The 16,688-nt window shown below is 40.6% G+C and overlaps 1 protein-coding gene across 3 annotated transcripts; it reads left to right on the forward strand.

Moving 5' to 3' along the window:
* The first annotated feature begins 160 nt into the window (after positions 1-160).
* LOC149284928 (6-phosphofructo-2-kinase/fructose-2,6-bisphosphatase) lies at positions 161-16,485 on the forward strand. Of its 3 annotated transcripts, XM_089495980.1 has the most exons (15): positions 161-251; positions 2,117-2,242; positions 5,125-5,221; positions 6,077-6,143; positions 7,182-7,256; positions 8,293-8,349; positions 8,598-8,719; positions 10,021-10,228; positions 10,904-11,050; positions 11,285-11,389; positions 11,680-11,809; positions 11,903-11,965; positions 12,576-12,640; positions 12,865-13,005; positions 16,426-16,485. In XM_089495980.1, the coding sequence occupies exons 1-15, from the start codon at positions 161-163 to the stop codon at positions 16,483-16,485; spliced, it is 1,554 nt and encodes a 517-aa protein (XP_089352106.1). The 3 variants fall into 3 exon arrangements, with proteins under 3 accessions (XP_089352106.1, XP_089352107.1, XP_089352108.1); XM_089495981.1 differs by lacking the exon at positions 12,865-13,005; XM_089495982.1 differs by lacking the exon at positions 12,865-13,005 and having other exon boundaries at positions 2,117-2,240; positions 5,192-5,221.
* The last annotated feature ends 203 nt before the right edge of the window (positions 16,486-16,688 follow it).

Raw genomic sequence — 16,688 nt, forward strand, 5'->3', positions numbered from 1 at the left:
CCGCATCTGGCAGGCTCCCCACTCCACGCGCCGATCCACGCACACGGCACGGCTGGGTCAGGTGACAGACTGGGCAGAAAAAAAGTGACCCACTTCAGCCCTGGCCATGCAGAACGGGGACAGAGCCCAGAGGGAGCAGGCGAGGACACCCAAGCAGCAGATGGCTGACAGGCTGAGAGAGCTGACCCAGACCAGGCTGCAGAAGATCTGGATCCCCCACCAATGCGAGAGGCTGCAGCAGAGGAGGGGATGTAAGTGTGGGGGCATCAGAGGGGCAAAATGGGGCAAGGAGTGTGGGGGAGAGAATGAGGAAGTCTTACTGGGGAGGGAACAAGCTGGTGAATGGCTCTGATGCAGTCTCTCTCCAGTGCCTTTTGTTATTTTGGACTGGTGGTGGGCACTTTAGAAGAGCCCCTCCACTTCCATGACTGTGGTGCCTCTATGAAAATCACAGCTTTTTCAATGCATCACCCTTACCACCTCCACCACTACCACCCCTCCCTGTGAGTACTACACACAGCCGTTTTTAACCCTGTCCTAAGCAGAGCAGATATGTAAATATCAGCATCTAAAGACTTGCTTTGGGATACTGGGTACTACCCATTACATCTTTATAGGAAACCTGTAGTATGTACAATTTGATTGCAAGCTCTTCTGACCCAGTATTCTTCCCGGTACATTATAACCGCCTGCCGTGTTGGATCGGTAGAAGTATAGTGTCCATTGATAAGTGGGCATCGAACAGTATAGCGTAGCAATGTTTATATTTTGAAAATATTTATGCATTTGGAAGAAATAGTCAGGTTTTTATGTTGCAAAACACTTTTTATATAAACAAATATTTTGGTGAATACCAGATCATTGTTTATCCTTAGAAAGATAAGCACCTGACCCTGCAAAAAACAGGTTGTCTGCATTGATCCAGTAAAGGGATTGGAACAACTGATTTTTCCTAATAATTTAAAAATTATTATTTATTGCCCGAATATGTTTTATGTATGTTTTATAGTGCTGATATTTCTAACATAATATATGTAATAATAATTAACAAGCTTGTTCTCTCACTCCGTCTGTATCTTGTGTACTTTGGGTTAAGTTAACCATTAAAATATTGAGGTATCAAAGGTTGTGCCTACAAAGAGTAAGTTCGCTGTACTTTCTATACAAAGATGTGCCTGCTTATGGAGCCTTTTAACGGGCCATGTCACCTAAACACAGTTTACTTTATGGCCATTAAAATATATTATATCTGTTCTATACGCACTGACGACCGTTTAACTGCTCTACTTTTAGACATCACTTTGTGGGTCTGTTTGGAAATGATGCCACGTGATGATGGTGACCAAATGAGATGGGTTCATCCATAGTAAAAAAAAAACAAAAAAAACTTATGGACAGTTTTCCCTGCTTTTTAGTCAAATACCTAGGTTATAATAAAACAGGTTTTGGTAACTTTCCAAATTGGTTAGTCCAGTGGTGGCATCTGAGGGTTACCAGACCCTTCAATGCTACAACCTGTTGTCAGGGCCTTGATCTAGAAATTGTATACGTGTCCTTTTTTATACCCGCGCATGTACTTATGTTGGGTTATCCGACACAGGAGGTAAGCCCTAGAACTGCATTTTTATAAATAATAATAATATTAATAAAGAAAACGCTATCTTGGCCTTTAAAGTGTATTAGACATTGGGAAACGACTGGTGAACTTTAATGAGGACACCGGTTTACCTAGGCATTGTGTAAGCGAATGTATAGAAGGAATTGCTGGCACAATCTAGATCATTTCCTAAATTGGGCCACACTGCTTGGTATCAAGTCCATTAAAAGTTGTGGGGATGATGAAATAAACCATTGTCTTCACTGGTTCTTGAAAAACACTGCGGGTTCCTTCATCATCATGGAGGTCCTCTGTATGATTCTTGGGTTGGTCCTCATGGAAAACCCACTAGCTTGGCAGCAAACATGTTTTTCTACTCAGAACCTGCTTGTGTTCACCTTTGGATTTGGGGTCAAACCCCTAGTTTTCCAACCGCTAATGAAGGCGTGTGATATGTAAAATTAGATTTTGCCTGCAGTTTTACGGTCGATCCTCCTCATTGTACTCTTCTCTCCGTAGCATCTATCCCCCAGTTCACCAACTCCCCTACGATGATCATACTGGTGGGCCTTCCTGCTCGCGGAAAAACCTACATCTCCAAGAAGCTCACCCGCTACCTCAACTGGATCGGAACACCCACTAAAGGTGATCTAACCCCATCTCCAGATTTATTTAGGAATAATTAAACCTGAAATGTATAACGCTCTACTATATCGGGGTACATATTTAAAGGAAATCTTTAAAAAAAGTGTAAAAAAAACATGGGATAAGCAGAAGGTTGGGCTTGGCTTAAAAAAGACCTGAAGGCAAGAGTGTTGGGCAGGAGGCCGTGGAGATCGAAGAGTCTGGACCATTACCAGGATTTTTTGTTACTTTAGCCGTTAGGACTGTCTAGAGTGGCAATAAAAGCCACACAAAGGATCCCTTTACCCCTTTACTGGATCCTTTCCCTGTTATTGGACACCAAGATCCTATCAATACAGTGTAATTTGGATTTCCATGTTACGGGGCTATTTAGCTTGGCTTCCCCACCTAGTGTAGAGTCGCCAGCCCTCCCCTGTTTAAAAGGTTCGTATCTATTGTCCGTTTAAATCCTAGGTTTCTATTAATTCCTTATTTTGTTCCTTGATTTATGATTAAGATATCGTCCCTCTATCATGAATGTATTTAGAGGTATGGGGTGTTTGAATTATGACAGATCTTCCAGAACACTTCTACTGTCAGCGTGAGCAAGAATAATATTTTTTTGTTAAATCTTAAAAGCTTTGTGTTAAGTTAATATATTATTATCTAGGAATAGTTTGTTTGGTAAACAATATGTTGACGCCGTTCTTCTCCGGGTTACTTGCCTGCCGGCTAATCGCGTGTCCTTTGGGATCTTCCGCTGTGCTTTGCAGGATGTTTCTCTGTAGAGATGATTGTTAAAATCTTGCCTTCTATTGTTTCGGGCAATCTACCCAGATACAATTTCAACAGCTTTCCTTTCCAAAGTGATGGATCTGAGATAAACACCAGAGGAAAGTAAAAGCAAAACAAAAAAAATTAAAATAACTTTTGCCATTTGTATGTATAAAAAGAAAGCGTTTACGGATGATCATAAAAACTAAAATAAGATTAGATTAGATAAATGGAACGGCTTGCCAGCAGAAGTGGTAGAGGCTAATAAAATGCAGGAAAAATAGGCAGACCAGATGGGCCAAATGTTTAGGTGATTTGTAGTATGTTATGCAAATAATCCTCTTCTGTATTTTTTTACTTCTTAAATTTTATAATTAACCAACATTTTAGGAAGATTTTAGTTTCTATAACAATTATTCAGCCCAAAAATTATGAATCCTTTACTTAATTAAACGAATCATGGGTGGGATCGGGCATTTTTTTTTATTAATATATTTAATATGATTTCCAGGCATATATTGACAACGTGCATATTATATCTGATAAAGTGTACACGACAGCAGGTCAGCCAAGTAACCTTGTATAAATATACAAACGATAACACGAAAGAAATACAGATCCGGCATTTTCTGAGAAATGTAATTCCCGGTACCGTTTAAATTTAGCAGAGTAGGTGGAACGTCACTTTTAACCGTCTGAAACCCGAGATCTGGTAAATAAGGTGGCAGAACTAACGGATAAGTTTACTTGATGTTATCTTTCTTGCCCCTGCAGGCTGAACCAATACATATATGTTCCTAATGTAAACAGCATAATAATGCGTATCAGTAAATAGGGTTGTGTATTTATTTATTTTCACAAAGTACACCGTTTGCCCCACGATAACAGACCTAAACACTTAAAAACAAATGCAGATAGCTGCTATAATCTACAAGACACAGGCTCAGTTCTCATCATACTACCTTGGTAAGCAAGATGTCTATCTTAATCATCCACAGGGACCTTCTATGGGAATAGAGACTTATTTATTATTATTATAATTATTAATTATTATTTATATAGCCTTCATATTATGTTGTGCTGTACGATGGGTAAACAGGACATAACAAGTAATATATAACAAAATAATTTACTTCCAGAGACTAGAGGTAAGAAGAGTCTGCTCAAAGGAGCTTACAATCTAGAGGGAGTTAGGGTGTATTGCGCAATCAGTAAAAGTGCTGTTGGGAAGGATGGACCAGCCCCACTAGGATAAGGATTGCAGGAGAGGGGCTAGGAAGGGTGAGCTAAAGGAATAATGGAGGTAGAGCGCAGACGTGTACGTTTGTAGATGTCCTTGAAGTGGGTCTTGAGGGATTTTTTTTAAAGGACTGAAGGCCGGGGTGGGCATTCCTGAGGATAGGGGCAGCCCTTGAGAAATCTTGCATGTGTGAGAATGTGTTAGAAAGCGGAGCACAGGACAAGCAGAGATCATCGGATGAACACGGAGACCCGGTAGTAGTGTGTTTTGGAGATGTAGCATTGTCATAAAGAATCAAGCCAGTGTAAGTGTTGGACATTGGAACGTAACCAAAACATCACATGATTGTCTACAGTGGCGACCTCCAGATAAATCAAGTTTATTGGAACATTGTGAACCAGAACGCAGTGCTACATTGTATTTGAAACTATCTTTTTTTGTGGGATCACCCCTTTCCTGTAGATCTGTCACGCTCATAAAATGTAGGATTTGGGATTCAGCACACTAAAAAACCTACAAGAATCCAACCGCTGCCCTGAAAAATATAATGTGGGATGAACCCTGAATAATATGCCCTAATAATGCATAATATGCCCTAATAATGCATAATTATAACAATAAATTACCTGTGGGGGGGTGTGAGAGACCCCCAAGCCTTGTATGTTGGATAAGGGTCTACAATGTATAATGATAGATAACATTGATCGTATGTGTTGGTTCTGACCATCGTGTTGTATTGATAGTCCCTTTCAGGTCACTGCTTTCAGTGCGAACGCTTTGGTGCGTTGTTCCTTCTTGCTTACGTCAAAGTCAGTCGATGAACGCTAACCTTTTGCATAACACGAGGGGCATGCTAATTATCGTTAACATTTTTGTCTACTCCACTCAGTATTCAACGTGGGACAGTATCGCCGAGAGGCTGTGCAAACTTACAAAAGCTATGAGTTTTTCCGTCCGGACAACCAAGAAGCCATGAAGATACGCAAGTGAGTTGTTTGTAATGATACATACGTTGATATATGCCAGGGGCGTCCAACGTGCAGCCCTCCAGCTGCTGCAGGACTACATCTCCCATAATGCTCTTTCAGCTAAGGGGCTGGGTGAGGAGTATGGGAGATATAGTTCTGCAGCAGTTGGAGGGCTGCACGTTGGACGCCCCTGATATATGTGATTGAATCCGTACTACAAGCGCTTGGTTCCTGTGCCATTGGAAATGTATTTGAAAACCAGTCTTCGTATTTTTACGTAGACTTGAAGGTTCGGTAGATCTCCAAACCATTGGAGGTTCCCATGGGATACTGACCATGGAGAGAATTTTCGATGGCCCTGTAACCTCAGAATTCCTGTTTCTTTCTTGCAGTAAATTGTTTATAAAATGTTTATTAAAAAAAATTACTTTTTGGTTTGGGAATCCTGGGAATCTGTGAGCCCTTTAGGGATAACCTTGAGATGTTGACCTGCTTTATTTAATCTGAGTGGTTTCTGTGTGATTTTGAAGACCTTGTTCTATTACATTAATATTGATTTTAGGGGCTCATTTGTTGATTTGGGATCATGTAACGGCCCCATTATTTGTGTCCATCGTACTTAATTTCCACTACATTATTACTGCACCACTGTAAGAAACATGAAACTCTTCATTGTACTTGCCATTAATCAGTAAGTACAATAACCAGATCAAGGTGAGCCTAATAACATTAAGGTTACCATTTCTGTACATGAGAAATGCCCTGAAAGATTCTCTCACAGGTATGATCGTCTATGGAAAGGGTTTTTTCCCCTGAGAATAGCGAGAGGGACATTGAGGACGCTGTAATCTAACCAACACATTTGCTTTGTAGGGAGTGTGCACTAAATGCCTTGAGGGACGTCAACACTTATCTGTCACAGGAGGGAGGACACGTGGCGGTAAGTAAGCCTCCTGAGACCCCGGTCCTACACATGCATATCTACAAAAGGGTCTGTTTAGGTCAGGGGTGGTCCACAAGTCCAGCAGTAGAGCTCTCCATCTACTGTTGAGTAAGACCTTCCATCAGCCTTGGTTAGTCTGTGCATCTTGGGTCGCAGACTGAGGATCTTGGAGTTGTTGGTTGACTATACTAGTGTCTTTAGCTGTAGTACCTAGAAGGGTCATGGGAATTGCAGCCATGCCTTTCTTTTGCTTCCCATTGTTATTAACTGTATTAAGGACACCATCATTTATGTGGAGGCTACATTTACTTCAGGATAACCTCCTCTCCACACATCTTTAATGCATTAGAAGCAACTTAGTTCAGAACAAGCATTATCTTTGTAACCATGTTAGACTGGGGAGGATCAGACATTTCTAATATATATTTGAAGGCCTCAGGCCTGCATAAATCTAATAGTCATTGAATCTCCCTATAAGGCTTACAGCGAACTTTGACTGAACCTGTGAAGGGCAAAAGAAATCACAACCGAGTTAATGAGCACCATTAATATCTGTATTGATTTTTATTTATTTGAGGGAAATTGTCATTAGGAGATGTTCGTTCTCACTTGCAGTGCTTAATGACATTCTAAATCTACTTTCTAATTCTCCTTGACATCACACTAATATTGAAAGTCCTCTTGCATCCAGGTTCATTTTCGGACTAGTTTATTTAACGCTAAGAACCCTTGACCAGACCTAAAAATAACGGTAAAAGTTCCAGTTTCAGTGGAAGCTGCCCTCGTTTTAGTGACTACCCCAAGATTAATATCTTGATATTAGGGGTACTCCTGGGGCATTTCACCTCTAATTACTTACCTGTCTGAGTAATAAAATGTGACTGGCTTTTTTGTACCTAATGTATCAGGTTGTTTTCGAATATAGGAATTGTATGAAACGCTAGGAAATTGTTGGCGCTGTATAAATAAAAGCTAATTGAGGGACAGATTTTGTTCCAGCTAACTAATGAATTGTGACCAACACTTAATTTCCAGGTGTTTGATGCCACTAATACCACAAGGGAGAGAAGATCCATCATTCTCCAGTTTGCCAAGGAGCACGGGTACAAGGTATAGCATTTCGGGTGTACTGTAGTACATTACTGTACGCAAAATAAATGTAGTGTTTATTGTTAATCAATAATATATATACACATTATATATGGGAGAAAGATGGATGTGTGCATATGTAAAGATATGTATTATAGAGATTTGTGTATGTGGAGATATACACAAACTTATAATAATCTTAAAATGCACGGTGAAACATATATTACCTCCTGGATGCCAAAATCATAATAATGTGATTTATTCCTTTTCATTAACTTATTAATGAGACTGTATTTCAACGAAAAAAGCATTACCGTGATTCTCAAACAAATTTGCTAGGTTTCAATAAATGAACCGTTCACCGTATAGATGGTTTTAATAAATGTAATATAGTTATCCTAAAAGCTGTGGCAGCAGCAGTTCCCCCTTTCCGTATTCCCCCTCTTTATTGTTAGTTTGTTTAGTAGAAATGTGATACTGTTACAAACATTGTGTGGCTTTATTCTCCCCATCTTAACACACCGGTTTCTTTTGTATTCAACTGATACAGAAAACAAGATAGTGCAGTTGTTGGGCTATTAGTAACTTAAATGTGTTTTACATACAACAAAAATCAATAGAGTATGTCGTTTTGTTTATATAGTTAAAAATAGTTTTTATATGTTTTTAAAATACAAAATAACTAGTTGGGAACAGGAGGTGATGGCTGGCGCCACCATGTGTGTAATGAAGGTGCATGCCTAGGGGGCTGAGTTGGTGGAGTATAGCTGAATGGAGCACCATGACCCTAAGCCCAGTGCCTAGGTCTGGCTCAAGCTCCACTAGAGCATTCTTGGTCCCTGTGTGTATCTGTACTCAAGCTCGGCCCCGGCTCAGCTTGTATCAAGCCATCGGTGTGTGTATGCATGGGTGTGCGCCACTTTAACATAGAACATATGGCCCAAGGTGCACTAAGCACCATAGATGACCATGTTGGTGCAATTTTTTAATGCGGTGATGGTAACGTTTTTAATTAGATGCAAACATTTTATATATATTTTTTTTTTCCTCCTTCAAGGTATTTTTTATTGAATCGATATGCGACGACCCTGACATCATTGCCGAAAATATCATGGTAAGGGTTGATGTGGCGATTATAAAATGTCCTAAACGGTAGTTGATGCAGGTGTGTGGTATCTAATGTTAGGGCGAATTCTGGGCATGTGCCCAAGAAACTCTTATGAAGACCCTTAAGGTTAATGGGTTATTATATATATATATATATATATATATATATATATATATATATATATATATATATATATATATATATATATATTACTGAGCATTTTTTTAATGCTTTTTTTTCTTGCTTTGCCGCAGCAAGTAAAAATATCCAGCCCCGACTACAAGGACTGCGATCGAGAGAAAGTGGTGGAGGATTTCCTGCAGAGGATCGAGTGTTATCAGATGACTTACGAGCCCCTGCATGATGACTTGGACAGGTATCCCAGAATGCACAGATATATTGGGCATAACCTGTAATAAAACAAATGGTCTGATATGGTTTTCTTTTTGAGGCAACATGTAATGTGGCAGAAGACTCAAATTGGTTGTCTTGTATTCAGTCCCTCTTAAAAAACAAACAAACAAACAACAAAAAAAACCATATCCCCTCCCTCTGCATAAAAAAAAAAGTAATTTTTATTCTTAAAATGGGTGTTGATTTTTGATGGTGATATGGCACTTTGTTCCAGAAATGCCCCATATTTGCCAATTCTATCATGGTAACTGAAAAATAGAATCAGTCATTCTTAGCCCAGATGAGGCAAAAACAATACATCCCTTAAATCCGATGACATCATACAAAACATTCTAATCCCTATCGTAGGAATCTCTTTATCAGCTGGGAGCTTGCCATGTGGCTTTCCCCCATCCCACTTGTATTGCCTGCTATTGATATTTGCACAGGGTTGTGGCTCAACCCCCCCCCCCCCCCCCGTCAAGCGACTCTCAAAGTCCAAGGTAATAAGTGGACTGGAGGCAGGGAGGATTGGATCAGGAGAGAGGAGGGAAAGAGGCGTTTCTGTCTCGATCACTGTCATCAGTCCAGTCCGTCGGTGTTTAGTGCCAAATAAGACAGCTACGCAGATGAGCGCGTTCCAATCTACCCGTAAATTCTAACCATGAATGGATCAGTTTTGATCCACGTTTTGTTGCCACATAGATGAATTCTTATGTTAACGCAGATTATTTTAATTTTATTTATCACCTGTGTGCTAAACCCTTAATCTGTCCCGGGCAGAGGGTTTGGTGATGCGTGTTTATTTAAGATGGGGTGGGGGGGGGGCAACTAAATACGAGTTTTCACTTTTAAAAGTACTTTCCCAAGAAGAAAATCAGTTAATGTGTCATACAACATCCAAGGTGATGTCATGTTTCAAAATATTAGCAATAAGATTTATTTATTTACCCCCCAATATCCAGCTCAACCTTCTCCTGACCCCTCCAGGCGGCTTTGTCCACGGTCCTGGGTGTTCCGTTGTAGAGAAGGTCTTGCTTGGTGGTATCTCCGTCCCTTCATGTCCTCCTTTTGTAGAACATCCTAGTTTTTGTTTCGGGGGGTCATTTATTTTTTTGCCTCTTGTACACGTTGTGATTTATTACACGTTGTGATTTACTATTTTAGAATTTCGTTAAGTCGGCAGAGCCAGACCATATGTTTTTTGTTAAGTGAACGAAATCAAGTCGCTTATTACTTTTTGTGGCCTTTAGACCGCCTCTCATCTAATTTCCTCTCTTCCAGTGACCTTTCGTATATCAAAATTTTTAACGTCGGGAGTCGCTTCCTGGTGAACAGAGTTCAGGACCACATCCAGAGTCGCACGGTGTATTACCTCATGAATATCCACGTCACGCCACGCTCTATCTATTTGTGCCGGCATGGAGAGAGTGAACTTAATCTGCTGGGGAGGATTGGAGGGGACTCTGGGCTGTCTCCACGTGGCAAGCAGGTGAAGTTATGAACACCTCAGTCTTTGCAAAGACAACATTAATAACAATGGCCAACTACGGCACCGCATTTCCTAATGGAAGGAGGGCCAACAAAATAATTTAAATTATACGTGTGTGTGTATGTATGTATGTATATGAGTGTGTGTGTAAATGGCATTTGCCATTTACACACACTATAGTTTCTCAGAGGCCCATGATGAAGTGCTCCTTGCACAAAGTATTTGAATTATTAATGTGGCCTAAATAAAGCTTATTTTATCAATACTTCTATTACTCCCTTTTCTCTCCTTTTCATTCTTTCATTTTGTGGATGAATGAATGAGGCTGGGGGTAAGTGGAGAGCCCATTTTCTGAGAACCTTCTTGACTTCATTACCGATAATATATTTAGAAGGTAGTGAATATATGTATATATCTCCTGTATGTTTTGGATTAATGAGTGCACATTTTGTTTAGCCTCACTCTTATGATTTACATTTCTCTTCTATTGTCCTGCAACACATCCCCCAGAATTTGCTGTCTCCCCTTCTCCATCGTTGACTTAATGATCCTATTAGTACATTACCATAGCCTAAGCTGGTTGACACAATTGTTTGTTCAGTGCCTGCCATCCGTTCCTTCCTCTCTTTCTCTTTTTGCTTGTATTCACCTCTCCTCTCCCTTCTGTTTCTATAGTTTGCGCATTCCCTGGGTAACTTTGTCAAGTCACAGGAGATTCCAGACCTGAAAGTATGGACGAGTCATATGAAACGTACCATCCAGACGGCAGAAGCATTGGGTGTTCCGTACGAGCAGTGGAAGGCGCTGAATGAAATCGACGCGGTGAGTAATGGTCTTGTCTCAGCTGGCAGAGATGTCTCTGCTTGCGCTCGCTTACCAGCAACGACGCCAGATTTTGACAACACGTCCCTTCATCCGGTCTGTAGCAAGTCGGCCAGTGGGGATCATGTAGAGAGGCTTGGTGCCAGCTGACTATGGCTTCTGTTGATTCTTCTATATCCCGTGGATGAGTAAGAGAACTCATGATTTAAAGGGTTGATCCTTATCTTTTTGCAGGGTGTGTGTGAAGAGATGATGTATGAAGAGATACAGGAGAACTATCCAGAAGAATTTGCCCTGAGAGATCAGGACAAGTATCGGTATAGATACCCCAAGGGGGAGGTAAGTTGGATATACTATGTTGTATGATGCATGAGATTTTGTGGCATTTTACGTAGGACTGGATTTCTCTAACGCAAGCACTTCTGGTGCCGGTGGGTGTTGGGTATATGTGTTCTGTAGAAGTAATGTACCGAGCAGGAGCAGCCCGTTCACTATAACTATATCTACTTGCGTCCTCGGTGTGACCATATCCGGAACTCATATGAAATTAGAACTATTTGCCATGGATGTTTTTGTATGGAAATCTGTGTTGTGTTAAAGTGTGAATTCCCCTTGTTTTATTCCCACAGTCCTACGAGGACCTAGTACAGAGACTTGAACCGGTGATTATGGAGCTGGAACGTCAGGAGAATGTCTTGGTGGTTTGTCACCAGGCTGTCATGCGGTGTCTGCTGGCGTACTTCCTGGACAAAAGCGCAGGTGACCAAACCAACTTTATTTTAATAAGAGACCAAGTTTGTGTGATTTCACACCCCTATCTATACGATAAGTTTCCTTTCTTTTCTTTTCTAGGTGAATTGCCATATTTGAAATGTCCTCTTCACACTGTGTTGAAATTGACCCCTGTGGCATACGGTGAGATACTTTAACCACAGTTCTTCAGAGGTTATGTTATCCATACCCATTACACAGAAAGTACACAATTATTTCTGTGATTGTTTGGGGGCATTCAGCATTATTAGTAGTCTGTTGTAGTATTGTGCTTTACTATGTGTATAATGTATTACATGGAGCTCTTTAAATCATAAACACCACCAACCCACTAAATGTCACTACACTGACAGCCGGCTGAATGAGGTCCCGGTGTCATAGTTGCAGTAGATGACGCATGCACTTGGAAGATCGCCTTTTGGGACCTGCGTGGATGTTCTCTCTTTTACCATCTGTTTACAGCAAAAATGTAATATCTCTTAAAGGAAAAAAATAATCTGAAATATTAATAGAAAGAAATTCTGGTGCATGGGATAGTCTCTTGGTTTCCATGGTAACTACCCCTTATTTCGAATTTTGCCATGGCATTAAATGGTCTTATTTGAGATAGTCATGACTCATCTTGTGCTTATAATGCTGGTTAAATTTTTTTATTTTTTTTAGGACATGCCATATTCTAATTATTGAATGTATATGGTCTGTGTTTATTTTTGTTTGTTTTTTACTTTTCTATATATTCTTTCTCTCAATGCAGGTTGCAAAGTGGAATCCATATACCTGAATATAGAAGCAGTGAATACGCATAGGGAGAGGCCGTCGGTGAGTAAATCCATACTTGCTATAAGGGAAATGGCAGCTCTACATTATATACATTATACAGTGTATTCTTTGCTTGTGAGTCTTTTTATGCCGTTTTATTTCCTGGATGGACAGGATCATGTGCGTTGCTCTGTTTTGTCTTTTTTTTTTTTTTCTTTTAGTGACTTTTGTATCTTATGTGTTAACCACACCGTTTTTCTTGCTCCTCCATCCATGCTTTTTAGCATCTGTCCAGAAAGCCCAGCGAGGCTCCTCTGTATCGTCACTATCGTGCCGTACCTTTAGCTAGCCCAGAGCCCACCAAAAAGCCCTGCTTGAAAGACCTGGGTTTGTCAGGCTCTCTGTGCAAATCGCTGTACCTGCAGGTAACTGGTGTGTCTTCCACCTGCCCGTCACGCTCCGCATGCCAGAATGCAAGCCACCAACTAATTCGCTGGTTTTAGAATTTATCTGCCCCCCCCCAATACTTATTTCTGCGTAGAGATTGTAAAAAATAAAATGAAGGTCTTGCTACCTTTTGAGTGGACGCTAGCTGGATAACTTTGTGGAGGTTTAGGTGAAAATGTAATCTGTTGACATTTATTGTGCCTACAGATCTCAGTAGACCGTGGCAGACCTTTACATCTACCAAAGTCAACCTGTGTAATTTCCCGTTACTAGCGCACGTAGGGGTTTTTTTGTGCTGGAAATTGTGAAAATGTATTTTTAGTGACCCAATGGGTAGTTTTAAAAATATTCTTGTAAAGCATTTTGGTTAGTGGTCTCTAGAGTGACTCCTGTGGGAAGGAACACTTTGTGGTCTATTATATTACAGATGATTGTGTTTTGGGGAGTCGCATCCCAATGCTACCTCTTAACTAAGGGTTCCAGTGCATTGTATGGTATCGATAAGCATCGATAAGTTAAAGATATCTGAGACTTGCTTTTGAAACGGACATACCTGGGAGCTTTCGGGACGAGCTGACTTGAAATTTAACCCCTTTAACAGCTCGTTGTGGTGATTTTGTCATGGATCAATAAGGGTAGCATCCATTTCATCCAATCAGCGAGATGCTGAAATTATGATAGTAGGTATCTCTAAATCAGCGAAGGCATCCACTCCAGGCTGTGTGACCTTTTAGTGTCAAATTCTGGGAGTTTCCAGGTATGGTAATTGGCTACTTTAAAATTAAATTAACTTAAATATTTTGGCTGTCAATGGCGTACTAATAATTCTGCATGATGCGGTACAGAACTGGCATGCCTTTAGGAAGCCGTGGTTTAAGCACTGCTGAACACTAGGCTCTCTGTTGTCTTGTAATCTCCAGCAGATAGATATAAATGAATAGGATTTTCGGAAAGGTTTAAACACTCTTATCTGAGAGTATCTGCAGACTTTGCCACCCACCCACCCACATCTAGGCTACACCTTAAAGGTTCTCTATACAAGAATACTAAGCTGGCCCTGTATAATGCATACTTAAATGGGTGAGAAAACAAAGGAAATCTCACTGATTTAGCTATACATTATACAGGGCCAACTAAGCTTTTTCTGCTCCACAACCCCTGGGATTGGACCATCAAAATGTATAGTGGAGTAAAGGAGTTCAAACACAAACCTCCCTTCAGCGAATATAGTGTGGGAGCAGCCGGGGACACGTGCTTTCAAAACAAATATAGCGTTTGCTTGGGTCAAAGTGAAGCATTTTAACAAGTTCCTTTCACTTTTTCTAAGTACTTGGGGATCCAAACTTTAATGTTTTACTCCTCTTATCTACCATATAGGACAGTAGACCATTAAGGGCTCAAGAGCTCCATCTTCTGGCCAAGAGACACATTTCATCTGTACAGACAAGACAGGATATTTGTTAATATACATATTATCAAATGCATGCTACCATTTCACCAGATTCATAGATGCTATAGATCAGGGGTGGGCAATTAATTTTCCCATGGGGCCACATGAGAAATTGGAATGGTTTTAGAGGGCCAGACCTCTACAAACTACAAACTCCGAAGCCTTGTCCATTTTGTTAACTTATGTGCTGTTTAATAAAGTTATTCAAGCCTACGTCATTGGTAGAGGTGCTTGAATAAGTAAGGCCTGAATAACTATTAGCACAGCACAGAAGTGAACAAAATGAACAAGGCTTCGGAGTGCATACCGTATTTTTCGCTCTATAAGACGCACCTGCTGATAAGACGCACCTAGATTTTAGAGGAGAAAAAAAAGGAAAAAATATTTTGAGCTAAAAAATGGGCTAAAATATTTATTACAATAACTGAATAAGCTATGAACACAGTAAGACACACGCAGTAAGACACACACAGACACAGTAAGACACACACAGACACAGTGAGACACACACAGACACAGTAAGACACACACAGACACAGTGAGACACACAGACACAGTAAGATACACACAGACACAGTGAGACACACACAGACACAGTAAGACACACACAGACACAGTAAGACACACACAGACACAGTGAGACACACACAGACACAGTGAGACACACACAGACACAGTGAGACACACACAGACACAGTAAGACACACACAGACACAGTAAGACACACACAGACACAGTAAGACACACACACAGTAAGATACACACACACACAGTAAGACACACACACACAAACACAGTAAGACACACACACACAGTAAGACCTCCCTCCCTAACCCCCCTTCTCAGTATCTCCCCTCTAACTCCCTAACCCCCCCTTCTCAGTATCTCCCCTCTAACTCCCTAACCCCCCCTTCTCAGGATCTCCCCCCCCGCCCCGGTCACTTACCTTAAACTCCTGTGTTGGAAGCGTGAGGCGTTTGTCTCGGGTGCCGGCGCTTCGCTGCTGATCGCCGGCGTCTGACGTCATATGCCGGCACCCGAGACAAACGCTTCCAACACAGGAGTTTAAGGTAAGTGACCGGGGCGGGGGGGGACACCGGACTCATTGGTGAGTCACCAGGACACTCCTTGCGGGCCGGTCCGAGCTATTCAGCGGGCCGGATGTGGCCCGCGGGCCGTGCTTTGCCCAGGTCTGCTATAGATGGACCAAATGAATGTGTTGTATTTGTTTGTTTTTATTAGCATTGTATTTCAGCATTTTTGTAAGCTAAATGTAGCTTAATGATATCCAAGTTTGACCCAAATGGTTGGAACGCTGAATAAAGTGTCTCGCTCTCGTATTTTTCTTTCCCCAAAGGAGTTGGTTTTCTTTACCTGTTTCTCTACATTGCAGCCTTTTTGCAGTAAAAGACAATCATAAAAACATCTTCACATGTATCTGAATTATATATATATATATATATATATATATATATATATATATATATATATATATACACACACATACATATCGGGGTTTTCTGCAACATTATATGGCCGTATATTGCCACTGTGTACCCCTATATTTCTTACCAAGTACCTGCAGCTTCAAGGCTTCTCCTGGCTCCATTAATGAGGCTCCTGTGTTTGTAGGTTAACCCTAAGGTCTGGTCCAGTAGCACCCGAAAATGTGAATTTATATGCATTTTAGGGTGTCCCTTTCTTTTTTGTTTTGTAAAATCTTGGTTATAATATGCACAAATGAGCTCTCAACCGGATGGTTCGATAGTCAGTTTCCTTTTTTTTTTTTTAGTTCCTTTTCTTTATTCCTCTTTTTATTGTTTTAAGCAACGGAAGCCGTTTGATTTCAAAAAGTGATCCTAATAGTTTCGTAATCTTCACCAATGTATTAAAGGAGATCCAAAAACCTTTAACTTCACCGCTCTTCCATTCTGCTTTTATTTTCCAGAACGTAGAGGTATCGCGAGACCCGGAAGAAGCCTTGGTGACCGTACCAGAGCATTTTTAACAAGACTGATTGAAGCTTAATGGCATTGTATTTTAGTGTTTTTTTAATTTTTTTTTATTTCTACCTTTTGCTGTCTTATAATGTCAGGGATCTGGGAAACTGGAAAAGGTCAGGAAAGATTAAGAAAATTTTGTGAACCTTATTTCTAGAATAGAATAAAATTGCAAAATATTTTACCGCTAGAAAGCAAAAGATGGGAGATA

Source organism: Sceloporus occidentalis, unplaced genomic scaffold (genome assembly GCF_023333645.1).
Source record: "Sceloporus occidentalis isolate IW3139 unplaced genomic scaffold, rSceOcc1.0.p SCAF_87, whole genome shotgun sequence".
In the NCBI taxonomy this organism is placed as follows: Eukaryota; Metazoa; Chordata; class Lepidosauria; order Squamata; family Phrynosomatidae; genus Sceloporus; species Sceloporus occidentalis.